Genomic DNA, 19,497 nt, shown 5'->3' with positions numbered 1-19,497 from the left:
AAGTTGTCAAAGATGAGGAAGAACTTGTTCAGTAACAGAAGCTGGGACTGTTCAATGGACAGTCTAAAGAGTTGAATTGAAGATTAGAATAACAGAGCCAGGTATCACAAACAGTCAGCATTGTCTTCCAATATAATGGCCAAAGACGGTCTTTAGGGCAGAACAAAGAGCCCTTGCGAATGAGCCTCAGGGACAATGTACTCTACTGTTCGCCGCTTCCTTGCTGGCCAGTCAAAGATCCATACAAGAAGCTTCCCCCTCTCGTCAGCAGCAGAAGCAACTGGGAATTCTTTTCTCCGGATCATGTTGCAGAAGCTTGCCTAGAAAAATCAAGAAATGAAAGAAGTGAATCGATCACTTATTATTTTAACTGGGTTTTCCAAGTTTTTGCTTATAGTATCTCTCTTGTACAGAACTAGTTTTATAAGTGTGACGGAGATTCTTGATTAGATCAGGACATGGAAGAAGGTGAATCAGCAAAGTATTAGTGTCAACTCCTGCATATGCTCTCCCCGATCTCTCTCGCGACACAACCGTGCGTGCACTCACAAGTACGCGACTTGTCCTAACATGTACAAGCTAGTTCGTAATAATTAGTCGCCGTTGGCCAAAAGAAAGAAACGAAAATCAAAGTATGAGAATCTTGATCTTCCCTAAGGAGACACGCTAATTAACAAGAGCTCTCGGTAACTTTCAAGATTCAATCCAAGCTCTTCTATCTATCACGCGTCGAATAAATGTTACATATCCATATAAAAAGACAACATATATGAACAGTTTTGATATATGTCATAGAATTAGTACTAATCTGTAAGATTAATTTGCAAACTAATGGTCCATGGATTTAATCATGTAAATATCCTCAACAACTAATTAAGCACAAGCAAAAGCCAAAAGCTTTTCAGTTCAAGAAACTCATTGATTGCACGTCACTGAGAATACTAATAAGAGCTTGTATAAGGTTATTACGTTATCTATGTACTGTACAAATGAATTTTCAGCGACTTTTAATCACTTGTTGAATAATTGGCCGCTAATTTATTACCACTAGACGTGTAAAAGTCCAATAGATCATGCCAAGCGAGACTTGTCAAATTGATGAAAACGAACGAAGCCACGCAAGCCTTATCGCTTGATAATGGGTAGTATATGTTTTTTACGTGGATGTAACGCCCCGGGTCTATATTGTGTAATATTATCCGCATTGGGCCCACTGACCCTCACGGCGTTAAAACGCGTTACACAGATATAAAACCCCAAGCCTTATAAGCTAGTTTAGGACTCTCCTCCTAGGCGATGTAGGACTAGAGAAGATCTCCCCTTCCTTGCGCACGTCCAAGGACTGAGGCGCGGACACACAGCCATCCCTCCTCCCTGCGCACCACCACCTAGGTGGTCGCATTCTCTACCCCTTATGTCCACTCTGGGCCCACTGACTCTCACGGATTTAAAATGCGTTACACAGATATAGAACCCCAAGCCTTATAAGCTAGTCCAGGACTCCTCCCTAGGCGATGTGGGACTAGAGAGGCTCTCCCCTTCCCTGCGCACGTCCGAGGACTAAGGTGCAAACACACCGCCATCCTTCCTCCCCGCGCACCGCCGCCTGGGCCGTTACAGTGGATAAACTTAAGCTTTTGGGTTGGACTTTCAAATATGATATCAAAGTTAGTGCTATCCCTTTCGCGTATGTGCGTCACCCCCATCATTCAAATTCAGTCCCGATCCAGTTGGCATGTGAGAGGGGGTTTTGATATATTGTGGGTCTTATATGCTCTTTAGATACATGTGGTCTTTCTTTACCTATAAGTTTAAGTCTTTGTGTTGGACATTCTAGCAATCTTAAATCAATATGAAGACATTATTGGGCACCTGATTGATTAGGTAGTGATTATTATGTCTAATTGTTATTTTATGGTGGGATTAAGAAGATACGTAAGGATACTTCGAGGAGGTCAACCGGCTTCGCTGTTGACCACTTGAATGAGTGGCTTTTGCAAGAAGACGGTCATAGAGACGATTATGACTTTGCCATAAGATAATGTGAGCATCAAAAGCTTGGAACCTTCTTAGGGCTTGCCATTACTTGGAGTGGAGGGGTTATAAAATAATTGGGAAGTGTCCAACTCATCTCTTAGTCAAGCAAAATGAAAGTTAAAACAACAATTAAAATTCCTATCTACCAAAAGCAACAATCCATAAAAGATGAAAAAAATACGGCATCTTCAGCTATGTTATTATGGAGTGTTGAGAGCCACCGATGGCTTGAGGGAGGCGGCGATCAAATAATGCTTATACCTGAAAAGTTTGTCTGATGTGTCGGCATTCACCAAGTTGGAGATAGATTGGATGGCGCTAGAAGTTGCAAAGCACACCATTTAGCCGGGAAAGCAATTGTAATTTTTGATATAGTAGGACAAATAAGCATCCTCCCAAAGTGCAAGAACTTCCGTTGGACGAGTATGAAAGCTGTGCAAGTTAGGGATGAGCGGTTTCAAGTTAAGTAGGTTCCAGACCTAGAACTTGAAACTTATCTCGTTAGGACTGGTTCCCAATTTTTGGAATCTGAAACTTACGCTCCTCGAATCGATGCTCCCACCTAGTATATATACTACACTCATTTACTAATTTGTGGACGCTATGATTGGAAATGTTAACATAAGTTGTACAAGAGTATGTGCTCACCACAGACCAATTTTGCACGGTAACCTTAGATCTCCCAATCGATATATATGAGCTCTCCTATAGTTCCCAAATTCGAAATGTTAAGTTCCATTCGAAGTTTCAAATTCGAGCCAAATTGAACTATGAAAACGCGAAAACTCCACCCGTTCTCAATGAAAAAGGAACAAAGGCAAGAAGATACATATTGTCGGATGGGGATTCAAGCTGTCAAAGATGAGGAAGAACTTGTTCTGCAATACAAATTGGGAAATATTCAATGGATAGTTTAGAGAGTTGAATTGAAGATTAGTAGAACAGAGCCAGGACTAGCAAAAGTCAGCTGGGTAACATCGTTGTTTACAAAAATAATGGCCGAGAGACGGCCTTTAGGGCAGAGCAAAGAGCCCATGTGAATGAGCCTTAGGGACGTCGTACTCCACCGTTCGCCACTTCCGCGTGGGCTAGTCAAAGATCCATACAAGAAAGTTTTCCCCTCTCGTATACTTCAATGCAACTGAACGTTTTCTCTCTCTTTCTCTTGGCCACTTAATACAGCAACATTTTATCCTCGCTTCTTATTTTTTTTTAATAGGAAGTGTGATTGACTATCACTAACTGTGTTGAGAGGCACTTGGGTTGTGCTAGAAAAGTTTCATGCTTGAGATTTGGTGTGGCGTGAAGCGATTAACAATCCTAGCTAGCCAATTACTCATTGGCTAAGCTTGACTGGATATGTGCGGTCTTGGATTTGGGCTCCCTTTTTATGATTTTCCCTAGTGAATGTATTGGCCTCTGTTGCACATCCTTGCACATGCGGGTAAAAGTCCCTATGCTACTCTCTATGGTGCTTGCACAATATCGTAATCAAAGTAATCTCGTAAGATTCAAAATGCTTTGAGAGTTAAATTCCTTGTAGGCATGGCAATGTAAAAACATAGGTGAATTATGCAGTCACTGACGAAAAAAAAATCATGAGACGAAGTCTTGGTGTCGATCATGGGCGCTCAGAAGTGTTCCCGCACGCGATAGTCGCGTTCGGCCAGCTCTTGATTGAATTTTTTTTTCCATTCCGTTTTAAGAATGCAAAACTAGCAAGGCTCTATATGCTGTTGAAAAGGTAGCTTCGAGAAATGGCAGGTGTGGTGTCCGTACTGATGTTAGCAGCAGCAGCAACTGGGTATTCTTTTCTCCAAATCATATGTTGCAGAATCTTGCGTAGAAAAATTTAGAAAAAAGAAAGAAGGGAATCCATCAATTATAAATTTAACTGGGTTTCGCCAAGTTCTTGCTTGTAGCATCTCTCTTGCACACAATTAGGGTTTTACAAATGTGGTGGAGATTCTTGATTTCATTAGAATAAGGAAGAATATGAATCAGCAAAGTACATTGTCAACTCCCGCTTATGCTCTCCGTGATCTCTCTCCCAACATGACTGCGTGCACACGCACACACAAGTACGCGACTAGCCCTGACATATAATAAGATCTCGATGCAAATGAGTTTATAAAATTTTGGTCGCTGTCGGCGAAAAGAGAGAAACGAAAACCCAATTAGGAGAATCTTGAACTTCCCTAAGGAGACATGCTAATCGACAAGAGCTCTCATTAACTTTCAAGATTCAATTCAAGCTCTTTTCTATCTATCACGTGTTGAATAAATGTTACGCATCCATACAAAAACGGTCACATATATGTTGTAGAATTAGCACTAATATGTCTGATTAATTCGCAAAATTAATCCTTGATTTTTAGTCTATGTAAAACATCCTCAACCACTAATCAAGCATATCCAAAGGCCAAAAGCTTCTTTAGTTCAAGATTCTGTCGTTGGCAATGTAGCTTTGCATTGCACGTCGCAGAGAATACTGATAAGAGCTTGTATAAGCTCATTACTGTATCTATGTCGCGTACAAATCAATTTCTCAATAATTTTGAATCTCTCGTTGAATGATTAGCCGCTAATTTTATTACCTCGAGATGTGAAAAAGTCAAACAGATCATGCCAAGCGAGACTCGTCAAGATGGCGAGAGGCAAATGAAGTGAAGCCATGCAAGTGGGCCAATGACACCCCTTGAATCCATAAATATTTTCTTGTTTGTATCTGTCAATTACGTCAAGCTTACATGGGCGGGATTATTAAATTTACTATATGAATTTTATTATAGAAAAACATTATTGTTAAAAGATTTTCTATGCGTTTTTTCATTGATGGCATTGACATGCACAGTGCTTTTGCAAACTACTCTAATCCTGGAGTTTTTATTGGCTTACAAAGATTCACATGCACTTTTTTGGTCCATAAATTATGATGTGGATAGTCCACAGACCATAGAAAAGAAATGAGATGATCAAAATAAAGCTTAGATGGAACAAGTGACAAGAAAATCATTTGTTAACTTTTCAACCTTCACGTGAGTAGAAGAAATTCGAAGGGAGAAAAAGAGAAGCAATGTAAATTGATTCAAATCACTAGAAGTAATCAAGAGTTTTTATTACTTTTATCCTTGATGAAGAGTGAAAGCAAGACTAGTAAGGTGGATCACTTTGTTTGCACAGATTTATGGACAATTCATTTTGCTGGTTAAATCATTCCTTTTCTTTTGTTTCCAAAGATTAAACCGTCCTTAATTTATCATGAGAATAACAGTATGTTTTGGGTTAAAAATAAATAACACATTATTAAAAATTATTGTGGGGTCCACTCCTTCGAGAATTTGTGGTTCACATCATACTGTCATTTTAATAGTAGCCTGAAAACTGTTATGCTAGCAAAACCCTCCTTTCAATTTATGTTCATGTGGGTCAATCAACCTTATCTAAGAAATTCAGTTTCCTTTTACAGCAGTGATGTTTGAATCTAACCAAGTTTCCTGAATTTAGTGTGATGAGTTTGAGAGAAGATGATGGTGGGTCAGAGAGAGTGATGAAAGGTGGAGATTCCCGGTCTCTGAGAGAGATGCCCTTTGTTTGACTTTCAGATACTATCGGGCATTTGGTCGTGAGCGAGAGCAACAAGGAACCGAAAACACACACGGCCCTCTGCAAATCCGTACTCTCTCAATCTCTCTGCTTGGAAGATGTCAACCTTAGAGATCCCTTATAAATAAGATGTGATTCATCAGTTCATGCCGTATTACTGAACACACTGTGTCTTGTTGTCTCCTCGTCCTCCTCCTCCTGCATCTTCTTCTGCACCATCATTCTTGATGGCCACTAGTTCTTTGACGCAGTGTCCTCCGTTAGGATTCGGAGGGAAGTACTACCATGTGTCTGCAGATGGAGGAAGCTGTGTGAGGCAGAGCAGCTTCTTTGGAGGCCAAGCTGTTCTCAATCAGGGTGTTGGGTATTCAGTCGTTCTTGGGTTTGGTGCATTCTTTGCTGTCTTCACCTCTTTCCTGGTACTTGTTCCACAACTCATTCACCCTTTTCCTATTGCGTACACTACTTCTTTTGTTGTTTTTGGCCTCTATTTTTCGTGTGAATCCAAGAATCATGGTATTTTTGGTTGGAAGAAAGCATTTCTCTTCACTGATGATGAGGTTGTTCCAATTTTGACTATTTGGTATGCATGATAAGATATAAAATTCAGGCAAAGTACATACTGCTTTTATTTGCTATTACTGTGCCGTAGAAAGCTCTGTCGCTCTTTCTTCGGTTGTGGGACTAGAATTTTCTGTGGCACTAATTAATGATTTCCTGCATTTCATAACAAGGTTTTCATTAAGTGCGGATTGTTATGATCCATTGTTTTCATTGGTTGCTTGATGAAGGACCTTAAGTTGATCTTTGAAGAACTTGTTGCACACTTTGACATAGAATTGTTACAATATGCAGATAACCTCAGATTTGTAAGGAGAGTTTGAAATCTGCAGTCTCTCTTGATAATCTGATGATCCTATCTAACCCGATGATCAAGCAGGGTCTTAGATGTATCACATATTTCTCTTTTCTTGTCATTTTCTTGTCGATTTTCTTTCCAAGGTTATGGGAGTAGTCATCATTTTACTTTGAAAACTCGATCAATATCATGAACAATGATAACTCCTTTCGTGAATAGCTGCATGTTCCGATTTAATATCAGTGCAATCAGGTCTATTCCATACCATCGATTGACTATACAAAAATTGTGCAGGCAAGCCTGTATTCACTATCCAATATTCATGAGATACTAGTCAATCAATTTAATCAGTAGGAGTGCCTTGCTCCTTTCATTTTGTTTGTGTTGAGAAAAGAGTATCTTGCTTCTGTAACACGGCTGAACCACTGTAGTGGAGTCCTCTTTGCATTTACTTAGCAGATATATCATTTCAAACATAAATATAAGAGAGCAAATATTCTCATCTTCGAGGGAAAAATGGACACGTATAATTATCTTTGCTATCACATTCTAGTTGAAAAACTGCATTTCTACATCTCTAGCATCCCAGACTGGCGCTAGCTGCTCATTCTTATCTTACAAAATCGAATGAATCGTCAGCACAGTATGGAACCTTAATTGTGATTCTGATTGCTGACTAGTAATTTCCTGTGATGCCAGGTCTGGCTGGAGAAGCGTTATGTCGGATCGCGCCACACTTCTGAATGGTTCAACACTGCAGGAAGGAATGTCAAAACTGGATTAATAGCCAGTGTGATCGTTTCTCAGGTATTTCTTCTGCATTGTTAGTTAGGCTGATTGGACAGAATTCCAGCTGACAACTTATATTTCTCGGGTTGAACTCTTGAAGTGGACCTGGGCCGCTACAATCTTGCAAAGCTCCAATGTCGCCTGGGAATATGGAGTTAGCGGGCCGTTCTGGTATGCAAGCGGTGCCACGATCCAGGTACGCGCAACTTCCATCCGATTGCTCCTTTGTGTTCTTTGACTTTTAACTTTCTCGCTGCTCAGTTCCTAAGTGCTTGCAAATAGGTACTCTTGTTCGGTATAATGGCTATAGAGATCAAAAGAAAAGCTCCTCATGCCCACACTGTCTGTGAAATCGTGCGAGCTCGGTATGTATCACCTGGTCCAAGACGTTACATTTTTATTTTTTGGTTTAACTCGTGTCGCGACAAAGTCTCTTATGCTAATTAAGTAAGCTTGAATTTCAGTTGGGGAACTGCTGCGCATATTGTTTTCCTCGTCTTCTGCTTCATGACGAACATAATTGTCACCGCGATGTTGCTTCTCGGTGGCTCTGCAGTCGTAAATGCTCTGACTGGAATGAACATATATGCTGCTAGCTTCTTGATCCCCCTCGGAGTGATCGTCTACACTTTGGCTGGAGGCCTTAAAGCCACCTTCTTAGCGAGCTATATACATTCTGTTATAGGTACTTTGCCAAAAAACTATGAAATTTTCATGTAATCTCTCCTGATTTGGAACACAGGTGCTAATTGGCTGATGATTTCTCTTGTAGTGCACGTGGTTTTAGTAATCTTTGTCTACTTAGTATACACGGCAAGCAGCGAGCTCGGTAGCCCCAGCGTGGTTTACAGACATCTCTTGGAAGTAGCGAGCAAATCAAGATCCTGTCAGGAGCCAATATCGCACAGCGGGCAATCTTGTGGTCCTGTTAGTGGGAACTATGGCGGATCTTATTTGACCATGTTAAGCTCCGGAGGGCTTGTGTTCGGTATCATCAACATTGTCGGCAACTTTGGTACCGTCTTTGTTGACAACGTAAGGTTTCGTCACCGAGAATGATGTGTTCATCCATATGCGGGCATAACTTCTTCCCTCTCATTAATTTCGATGCCATGTTTTGACTGAAACATTGCAGGGATACTGGGTGAGCGCCATAGCCGCGAGACCCTCATCGACACACAAGGGCTATTTGTTAGGCGGACTAGTGTGGTTCGCTGTGCCATTCTCACTGGCCACATCCCTTGGTCTAGGAGCACTTGCGCTCGATTTGCCGATTACAGCTAGTGAAGCAAGCCATGGACTTGTTCCTCCAGCCACAGCTATTGCTTTGATGGGGAAAGGAGGAGCTGTCCTCCTTCTCACTATGCTCTTCATGTAAGTTCTGCATCTGTCAACTGTAAGAGACACAAATGAAACAGGACGATTTTATTATTTGATTCACATTTGTCGGGCAAAGAGGATGGTACTTCGGCATTGAACTAAGATCAAATAGCGAACTTAAAATTGCTCCGTTCTTATGTGTCAGGGCTGTGACGTCTGCCGGGTCCTCCGAACTAATAGCGGTGTCTTCATTATGCACATATGACATCTACCGCACTTACATCAATCCAAACGCAAGCGGAAAGAAAATCCTCCAAGTTTCAAGGAGCATCATCCTCGGGTTCGGGTGCTTCATGGGAGTGCTTGCGGTGATCTTGAACAAGGCTGGAGTTTCACTGGGCTGGATGTACCTCGCAACGGGAGTGATTGTTGGCTCGGCTGTCCTTCCCATCGCATTCATGCTCCTCTGGAGGAAGGCAAACGCATTCGGCGCAATTCTCGGAACGATCTCCGGGTGCATCCTGGGAATCATAACTTGGTTGGTGGTCACAAGCGTTGAGTATGGCCGGGTGAATCTGGAAACCACTGGGAGAAATGCGCCGATGCTCGCGGGGAATCTCGTCTCAGTTCTTACTGGCGGGGCCATCCATGCCATCTGTAGCTTCCTGTGGCCTCAAAACTATGATTGGGAAACTACCAAGGAGATCACGATGGTTGAAAAAGATAAGACTGACCTGCCGTCGGAGGAGTTCAAGGAAGAGAAGCTGAATAGGGCGAAGGCATGGATCGTGAGATGGGGCATCGGTTTCACTGTCGTCATCGTCGTGTTGTGGCCGGTTCTCTCGCTCCCAGCAAGTAAGTTAAATTCCTTAGGCTTTGGACTGCCTAACATATTGCGCACAACATTTTGTCTGCTTTTTCTGAAACTTTCCTGTTGCTTTGCTTGTTTGCAGGGGAATTCAGTAAAGGGTATTTTACATTCTGGGCGGTCATTGCGATGGCTTGGGGAACCATCGGCTCTGCGGTTATCATTGCTCTGCCGGTGATGGAGAGCTGGCAGACTATCCAGAGCATCTGCATCGGCATGTTCACGAACGACCGGCTCATGGAAAAGATCCAAGAACTCAATGTCAAGTTACAGTCGGTCGTATCGGCGATACCGGAAGCGGAAAGATTGTATCTCCTCGAGGTGGAAAAGACCAAGAAACTGGATGCTAGTGAGCAACAAGTCCTGCCTGCTTAGCTCGCTTGATGTGAGTTGCCAATGTGAAAAACCTTAGGGAGAGTGAAAGTTCTGCAGATAAAAAGATGGGCGAACTTGCCTTTTCTTGTTTGTCATGTCATGTCAATCTTTGTGCATGGAGGAGCTTGCTTTGGGCAACAAAAGCAAGTGGCTTGGAGGCCACAATGTGTAATTTCCCCTTAAATGTTCCTGGTCTCATTGAAATAAAATCAAAGTCGTCTATAGTCTCTGCCTACTGTCAGTTCAATTTACAAGTAACCACTCACTTTCAGGAATTTACAAAGAAACTTTTTGCAGCATTAGGCCATAGACAGTCATTGATCACATATAAGTGAACTTACCCTCATTAACCACCCTTAACCATAACAAACGAAGTTCTCAGGAGCCTCTCTCTGAACGTAAGTGCCATGGACCGCCCCATATCCATTGTGTAAATGCGATTTGTGTCTGTTTCTTTCAGATTGTATTCGGCTGCTTGTGGTGAGTATGCCTCGAGCTACACTCACGACGAGAACTCAGAAACATAACCTTGTGGGGTGCAGCCTTCTCGGAAGCCTGCTCGATACTTATTTAACGATTATACACGTACAGAACATGAAACCTTCCACAAGAGTCAAATCTTTTCCTCTCGCTCATCGCGAACCGGGTCTTTTCCTGACACTATCTTAGTCCCTTCAAAGCGAAAAAGACGATTGCTTTCATACCGAGTGACTTCAAAGCGAAAATGACGATTGCTTTCACACCAGGCGACTCGCTTTCACAAATTACCAACCCAATCACAAGTCCATTTCCAGAAGATGCGATATCATTCATTTCTATCCTTATGTTTAATAGCTTGCGCTAACGAGCCATGACCTTACCACCTACCGCCATTCATTAGCCTCCAAAACAGCCTAGGAAGCGAACATTAAGGTACATCCTCTCAAAAAGGTTTCGAGCGAACACGTCGCACTGGTCCACAAGGAATTGAAAACTTAAGAATTCAACAACTACCCATCATCAAAGTTCTCATCATCTGCCAACAACCTTCCCAACTTTCCTTCCAGCAATAAAAACATCTGCAGGATATGAAGCAACCAGCGATGTCATCATGTAAAGTCACTTTCCGAGAAAATACTTTCAGCTATAACCTCTGCAATTGTGAATAACACATTCCCTAATCAAATGAAACAAAGAGAGCTTGAAATCTCTTTCCCATAAAGCTATGCCTCATTCCTAATGTCATTCTACTGGAATGACTCAAACCAAACATTCATACATGGAGTCATATTTGCTCCATCACTTGCTCTAAATCTGTGACACTGGCGACGAGGGATTCACCATATTCAAACATGGAGCCATCTGTCATGCAACATTCACCATGTTCAAACATGGAGCTACATTTGCGCTACCACTTTACTCTAAATTTGTGGCGTCGGCGAAATCTTTTATGTATCATTCACCATCGCTAACACTATATCCCAAGCAACACATCCATCACATTCCACAGCATAGCTCACAGTTGCAGATCAGAAATTTCTGAATAGACCTTCCGTTTTCGAAAACTTGCTAAGGGCAAGACACACAAAAAGTGAAGTGCAAGGAACATAATGAAACTGGCTCGGACACAAGAAATTTTGAAAAGTACCAAAGAGAGTGATCACATAGTGTTCTTAATTCTTAGAGTACGAGTTTCAAACACAGCAACAATGAAGCCCTTAGAGGGAAGATGGAGTCACAGACATCAAGCATAGGCAGCAGCTTCTTCCAACAGCTGCTTCACCTTTGTGATGTAATCACTCATTGCTTCATCCTTTGATTTCCCTGCCAACAAACAACAAGATCACTGTCAGAAATAGCAAAGACCGACACGAATCATCTAAAAAATGGAAGTTGCAAGATAAGAACTACTATTTTATTTTTCTACCTTCAACAGCCTTCCATGCATCCCACTTCGCCCGATCCCTCATGTTGAACATTCCAGGGCGACCTGCAAGTTACGTGAAAAAGGCATTAGTTATCTCGGAGATGGACCTAGTCGAGAAACAAAGTGTTGAAGCGCAACAAGTTGCAAATCCTAAACCCATTAGATGGGGGTGATTACTGACTGGTGTTCACTGGTCCAACTGTGGCTTGCTTGAAGAGCCCATAGAGGATGAGCTTGTTCTCATTGGTTGTACTCTCCGGCAAGGTCTTAGCTTTCTCAGCATGTTCCTCGAAATCCTCCTGCGTAAACCAAGTAAGTCATGACCCTAACAAGGATAACACTAAAAGTACACATCAACATCCTCAAAGCTCTATAAAAGCACGCAAGAAGAGAACAACTAACAAGTCTGCAAAGTAGATTAAAGAAGTTCGAAAACCAACATCAATGAAATAAAGTAAAACAAACGTTCGAGGATAGTCACCAAAAAATTAGAAAGATAAAAGCGCTTGATATTTTGAGGAAGAATAGTATCTTAAGCAACACATGGATAGGAGATGCCAGTGCACAATATTACTCGCGAAACAGCTTTCCCTTTGAAATTTACAGAGCGCGAGGGAAGATATAAGAGATCAGTTGCTTAAGAACGCAGATCTCGAAAGTGTAAAATGTACATATTCATCACTGGACGAGCCTAAACTGATACATAAGGATCATCCCGCTCCACCTTAGCAATAGGATGTCCCTTTAAATGTTGCATGTAGAAAAGGCTATAAGCGAAAAAGGCCAATCTAGCCAGTAAAATTTAATTCAATTTCCTCATTTTCTTTGCCCAGGCAAATCAGCTAATATAACTAGACAACTTAACTAAAAACTACGCCAATTCAAGTACACTGTGTCCAAGCACAAAGAGGAGCTCAGTGAGCAGTTTTGGCAGCAGCTATTTACAATCAATCAGACAGAAGCTATATATTCACAGATAAGAAAAGATTACTAATCGCATGGTAAACAAAACAGATACCCAGAAGAACAAAACCAGGATAAATCAACCCAAAAATTCGTAAAAAGAGAAAAAGAAAAAAATTTCACATCATGGGTTTCTCAGCAAGTCGAAGCATTGAGATATGATCTCTTAAAAAACCAAACTTTAGCTCAAACAAAGCACCGATCTGATGCGCCCAAATGAAGAACGACGCACCGAGAAATGGGTAAATCAAACACATCACAAGCCAGAGCACCCAGATTCCAAATCGCAACAACGACACAGGAAAGAACGATCTGATCATCAACTAAGAAAAAAGCAGGAAAATAAAAAACAGAGATAAGAATTCGAGGAGGGCGACCTTCAAACCCATTTGCTCGATCCGCTTCGTTTTCTCGGGGAATTCGTTGATGTGAAGCGTAACGCAACGTGAGAGAGTGTCGGATACGTGCAAGAGAGGAACGAAGCGGATGGATGGCCATTAAATAGGAGAAAAGACGGGCGATTCTACTGTGGCATCGCGTCTTCTTGGGGAGAGCTGGCGTCTTAAAAAATCGATTTTTATTTTCATCCGGAGTTGGATGGTAGAACGGCCCAGATCCGTCGGATTAAAAAAGCATAAAAAAAAAGTAGAGAGAGAGAGAGAGAGAGAGAGAGTAATGCTCACATGGTCCAGCCAGTTTGGATATTCCTTGGGTGCATTGCATTGTACAGGTGGAATAATTTGGGTGGTTCGTGGTAAAGGGCCGTGCACACTTTAATTTGCGATAGTGAAATATATAATGACACAAATAATATATAAATTTTGAATTGACGTGTAATGCCGTCCTCGAACTTATAGCAAATATTCAATTTGCTCCACGGATCATATGAATATTGTACAACAAAATTTACTGATTTAGCTTCTAATTCTGTAAGTTTGAGCGATGTAACGTTATGCATGTACTATTAATGTACAATATTCAACTCAAATCAGAATATAATAATTCACGTTATCAAATAATATGAATAATCATTTTTCCAAATTGAATGTAAACAATCTCTCTTCTTCGACCTTCAGTCATGAAAAGAGGGTTTCACCCTTGCCCCTCTCTCTTGTTGATTTTGTTTGTATTTAATGGTCCTTTTATTATTTCTTCTTCTCTCCCGATTTAAATCTGGGAGCTTTCTTCTTTTAATCTAGTTCTACATCTGACAGTTTGAATTCTCCCGATTTAATTATAATGTGAGTACTATTGTTTTTGGGGATTTGATACGCCTTTGCTCTATTCGTATATAGGTCCTTTGCCTTTCGCTTGATGGTGATCATTAAAGCTCTGGTATCTCGCTGAATCACGGAGATTTGCTCTTCCAAATATTAAATTTGTGTTTGTTCAACCTCTTTTTTGTTATCTCTGTATGACGATGGTGTAAAGAAAGCTTAACTTAGGCGTGCACCACGAACTAGCAATGATGCAGTCAATGGAGAATGAATTTTCGACATGTGCTCATTACTAATATACGAAGCCTCCGATTATTTTTCTTGACAGAGCCATTCCTGTTAAACAAGTGTGTGATTAAGGTGCTCCATTGATCCTCCTTGCTTTTGGATTTAGCTTTATTTTGCAATATTCTAGGCTTTGCTCTATCTCGATTTGATTTGCTTTCGACAAAAAAAATATTGAATTTAAAAAGATTATTATATTCTAATTTGAATTAAAATTCTTACATGGATAACTCATGCGTAAGTTTCTTTGTTCCACCGTTTAAACGCACCGGATAGGAAGCCAAATGAGCAAATTCCATTAACTTGAATTAATGGAAGAACAACATTGAATATTTATCAAAAGTTCAAGAATTACATTAAATAAATTAAAAGTTAAAAGGTGACATCGTACATTGGATCAAAGTTTAAGTACTAGTTTTGTTTTGATGATGGAAAATTGTTTGTAGCAATGTGTTTGGATTATCTCGAATAGAAATTGTTTTCTCAAAAATGATAACGAAAAATATTTCACTATTTTGAAAATAGACAATCTTCGTTTTCCCAATCAAAAGTTACTTTCCTCATCTTTTTAATTTAAAATTCTTAAAGGAATTATCGACACCCTGTCCACATTTTCTAATTTCTTTTGATTGCATAAGTAATGCTTAGTGGATTGACTCCTTTAAACTAACTGATTAACTTGTGCATTGATCTTTAATAATCTTTTTTATGGCCAATTTGTTTTACCTAATGACCATCACATTGTTCCAGCTTTCCTATCACATTCTTTTTATCAATGTTCTAATTTACATCGCCATAAATTCTTCATGAGTATTTTTGTTTTTTTCTTGGTGAACTTAGTTTGTTTTTAGATTTTAAAAGTGGTGCAAAAGAAGACATACCAAAGCTTTATCAATCTAATTGTTCACCTTTTCTATAACACATGATACCCGAACTTTTCAACCCGATTAATCCTCATATAAGGCATGTATTATGCATTACATGTACAATGTACATCATGTTCAAGTACTACAAAAGATAACTCCAGCCTCCCACTGTAGATAGAGACACCTAGATTCCATTTGCCCTTTCTTTTCCATTTCTATCTTAAGAGCCGAATAAATCTAGGATAAGGCATAATCGTTAATGATTAGGAATCAAACATTTGATTTTTTGATTTATTCAGCTGACCAACACCTGGACGTTATCCCTAATCGGTCCATTGAAATTACAGATGATCCATAATCGCACCTATACGTCAATAACATGGAATATGACAGTTCAAATTAAAGTTTTCAGATACCAATAAACATAAACGTAATATATGAAAAGCTTCTGAAAGATCATTCGAGCTAAGCAGATGATCTTGTTCATATCTCTCTCTCTCCTCTCTCTCTCTCTCCCCAGAAATTTTCAATTTTCAATTGTAAATTTATCTTTTGCTCTCTAATGTATCCTTTGTCCTACCAAATGTTTCTTGAACAACAAGTGTTATTCTTTGCAAGCACTTCTTGAACAACAAGTGTTAGGGTACAAGGACGGTCCTGCCATTTTCAAATTCTAAACTCCAACGAAATCCGATGAAATAAGAAGAATGCGGATATATACACGAACTCCTTTCGAGATAAAATTCGAAGAAAAGATAACCTCTGCCCGTTCGAATCATGGAATGTTTAAACGGGGGAGTTCAGTTTTTTTGGGTATCGATTTCGAATTTAGAAACACTGCTGGGTTAGTTCATGATCGTGATCATCATCATCTCCCTGGTTTCTATATAAGAACTTCTCACGACGACCAACTCAAGAACAAGAGAAGAAAAAGAGGAGGAGAAAGAGGGAAGAAAAGATGGGGAAGTCGAGCCTCAAGAGCGTCGTGTCCATATCGCTCATTGTTTTTCTCGTTTGCTGCTCAGTCAGCGAGCTCTGCAATGGCAGAGAGCTTGAGGAGAAGAGCCAAGACTCGACCGGGTCGAGCGGTATGATGTCGTTCTGGAGCGATTGCTGGCGATGGTTTCCCCGCAGCCACTTCCCCGTAATCCCTCCTCTACCCCCCTTCTTGCGCCCTCCTTTCCCTTTCCCGAGGCCCCCTTACCACCACGGTCCTCCGCCGCAGATGCCGCCTCCGGCGTCCAAACCAAAGCCGACACCCTCAACACCGGCAGAAGGGCCGGCGGTAGGATTGATACCGCCTCGGATCCCAGTCGAGGGGCCGGCACTGGAGCCGACACCGCCGACTGAGGAGCCGGGACTAGGGGCCACACCGCCAACACCTGTTGAGGGGCCGGTGCTAGGGCCGACACCATCGAACCCGATTGAAGAGCCGGTGCCGGGAGCGACGCCGCCGACCCCGGTTGAGGGGCCTGCGTCGGGGCCGGCACCGCCAACAGAGGAGCCACCAATTGAGGGACCGGCACTAGGGCCAACACCACCGGACCCAATTGAGGGGCCTGGATTGGGGCCGACACCGCCAACTGAGGGGCCAGCACTTGGACCGACACCGCCAATAGAAGAGCCTGCATTGGGGCCGACACCGCCAACTGAGGGGCCTGCACTCGGGCCGACACCGCCAATAGAGGAGCCAGCACCTGGACCGACACCATCAACCCCAACTGAAGGGCCGACACCATGGACAGAGGAGCCGGTGCCCGGTCCAACACCAACATTGCCAATAGAGGAACCAGCACCGACGCCAAACCCGGAATCGGCACCTACACTGGCACCGGCACCAGCCAAGTGAAAGGCGCATGAATTCTCTCCTTAATATTGCTATACAGCCTATAACGTCAGCATACGCAGTCTTTTATTATGTCATTTGCTAGGATTTTTTATAGTTTTACCATAGTCTTTACTTGATTCAGATTCAGCACCGATCTTTTCTGCTTTGTCTAGTTTTTAGAGTAATAAAAGAATTTGCTTTTAGTTGTTTTCCGCGCAAGAGTATTAGTAGACTTGGTTAAATATTTTGGACAGATGCCTCGGTCTCTAACAAAATATACGTAAAGATAATGATTGTGTGATTATTCGCATTAGTGTTCGCCTTGTGCAATTTTGAAATATCTGTTGAATTAACATATATGAAGAACTTTTTTTGTTTGGTCGAATATATGGAGAACTTATGAAGTATACCATTTGTCAAACTCGGTCACCATCAACGGTTTCAGATTTAGGATCTTGGGGAAGCTCCAAAGGTCGACAATTGATCAACTTATACAATCGGAAAATGGATTTGTTTTGCAGAAAATATTTTCCAAAAAACCTATGCTTAGTGCTTGGGCACAGGAATCCTAAGGTTTGTTCCCGGTTGCCTTGGCCCAAATCCATCAAAGCTGGGCTCGAGGCCCCGGTGCCCGTATCCGATTCCTCGGCACCCTGTTCAAGTTCACAAAGGTCGAGTGCGGACCTTGGCACTCGGGCCCAGATCCTTAGATCTTGGGTTCGGATCCCCGACACTCGGGCCCAAGTCCATAAAGGTCGTGCCTAGGTCATCAATGCTTGGGCTCGAGTGCTTGGCACTTGGGCTTGGGTCCCTAGTGCTTGTGTCCGGATACCTTGCGCTTGAGCCCATGTCCATCGAGGTCGAGGCTCAGAAACCTGGTACTCATGCTCATGCTTGGGTACCTGACACTTCGGTTGGGGTCCATCAAAGCTGGACCCGGGATCCTGGTACCCATATCTATTCCCCTGCTGCCAAATGCTTGGATAATGTATTTGTGTTTAAGAAAATCAAATCAGACTTCCCTTTTCCGATAACGAAAACTATTTTCCGATTCTTTTTCATATTTGAGTCGGACATCGGAAATTTCAGAAAAATATTTTCTTTAAAAATGACTGCCTGAAAAAAGAACTCTATTAAATAAAAATTACAATATTTTTCGTGAGATCTATAAGATAGCTAAAAAGTCCAGCACCTTAAAAGGGGAGAGAAGTCTGGATGGTTTCCGCGTCCACATGGAAGGCTTACGAAAAATGTTTTGGCATCTTCATAGATAACAAAATTACCCAGCATCCCTATTGACACATATAAAAAACTGACCCCGAATTATGCGTATAGAATATATATTCGTCTGGTCGTATAGAAAATATTTAAAAAAGTGCTCTGTCGCCTCTTGAAAATGTAATTTTTTCTATCCGCAGTAATTGACCATATTAAAATATACAATGTATTCATTTTTTCGGAGCCTTGAAAAGTGTTATTTTCACTTTTAGTTAACTTAATTAGTGTTTGGGGTCATTTGTTTACAAGATCCATCAAAGTAATCACGAGTCTAACATAAACCTTCTGAAAAACTGAGAAGACCAACCTAAATCGACTACTTATAGCTAGTGTTAATTCAAAAGAATCCTAACTAGGAAGTTTAGCTTGAAGAATCCTAACAAGAAGAGATGGGCGGAGGCAATGATAGAGCAAGTGAAGGGGTTGAAGAGGAAGAGAGGAGAGGTGGCCGCCGGCCGCCGGGCCATGGGGGAAGAGCCAACTGTGCGATGAGCCGATCCAATTCGACCCTTCGAGCAAATGCCTGTTCTGTTCCTTGTTCATTCTGACATTCCCAGGCAAACTGATGGCAGCTTCCCTTACCATCCTCGTTATGCACAAGTATAAAATGCCAGGACACGTGAACTCTCTTGTCTAGAAAACGCACAGTGCCAAATTTCTAGTTTGTAGTGCAACGAAATGTACATGCGCTAAACATCCAAAGGTAAGATCTACCAACAAAAATTGAGCAATAGGCACCTTTGGCTAATTTGAAAAAAAAAAAAAGGCACCTTGTTCAATCGTTGCGATTAGTAAAGTTATTGGGATTAGAAATGAACGACTAGCATCGGCTTTTAGTTAGATGTTTATAGGCCTAATTAAACGGAGGAGCCAACTTCGTAACGTTAGATTAAAGGCTCATTTGGTTCGCAGAAGGCAAAAAATATAAATGAATCCTACTAATTCACGCTCTAGTAAGATTAAAATCTACTTATGATGTAACTTTATCTATTGAAATCACTATGTATACACGAATTAAAGTGTACGTATTGATGTTCTTATCAAATCCAAATTTGCTTCAAACAAAAGTTGCCGAATTCAATCTATACTGTGACTATTTACATATCTCTATTTTCAAAAGTACTAAATGCGGTCAAAATGAACGCCCGAAACATATCTCGAATTATACTGTAGTCTTCCACATGAACAAAGTGATACGCCTCACTAAAAATTTCCACAAATTTCATTTCCAAACAGCAGTCTAATATCTGCTAAGGGAGATACGTCAAGAGAAACAAATAATTAGAACATAATGAAAAAA

The 19,497-nt window shown here is 41.3% G+C and overlaps 2 protein-coding genes across 2 annotated transcripts; one reads left to right on the top strand and one right to left on the bottom strand.

Annotated features, from left to right (window-relative positions):
- Positions 1 to 5,609: 5,609 nt before the first annotated feature.
- On the top strand, positions 5,610 to 10,078 carry LOC115690002 (urea-proton symporter DUR3). The gene is made up of 9 exons (XM_030616218.2): positions 5,610 to 6,062; positions 7,202 to 7,309; positions 7,392 to 7,487; positions 7,574 to 7,656; positions 7,756 to 7,976; positions 8,064 to 8,326; positions 8,427 to 8,665; positions 8,817 to 9,466; positions 9,565 to 10,078. Exons 1-9 carry the CDS (start codon positions 5,871 to 5,873, stop codon positions 9,852 to 9,854), a joined length of 2,142 nt encoding a protein of 713 aa, XP_030472078.1. The 5' UTR covers positions 5,610 to 5,870; the 3' UTR covers positions 9,855 to 10,078.
- Positions 10,079 to 11,441: 1,363 nt separating this feature from the next.
- LOC115690003 (acyl-CoA-binding protein) lies at positions 11,442 to 13,267 on the bottom strand. The gene is made up of 4 exons (XM_030616220.2): positions 13,101 to 13,267; positions 11,942 to 12,059; positions 11,761 to 11,823; positions 11,442 to 11,657 (listed from the first exon to the last, which is right to left on the bottom strand). The coding sequence occupies exons 1-4, from the start codon at positions 13,110 to 13,112 to the stop codon at positions 11,578 to 11,580; spliced, it is 273 nt and encodes a 90-aa protein (XP_030472080.1). The 5' UTR covers positions 13,113 to 13,267; the 3' UTR covers positions 11,442 to 11,577.
- Between the last annotated feature and the right edge of the window lie 6,230 nt (positions 13,268 to 19,497).

The sequence above is a fragment of the Syzygium oleosum genome, unplaced genomic scaffold (genome assembly GCF_021117445.2).
Source record: "Syzygium oleosum isolate NSW1041296 unplaced genomic scaffold, Sole_v2.1 Sole_v2.14, whole genome shotgun sequence".
Classification (NCBI taxonomy): domain Eukaryota; kingdom Viridiplantae; phylum Streptophyta; class Magnoliopsida; order Myrtales; family Myrtaceae; genus Syzygium; species Syzygium oleosum.
The sequence above is the reverse complement of the archived record's forward strand: the minus strand, read 5'-3'. Positions and strand labels throughout refer to the sequence as shown.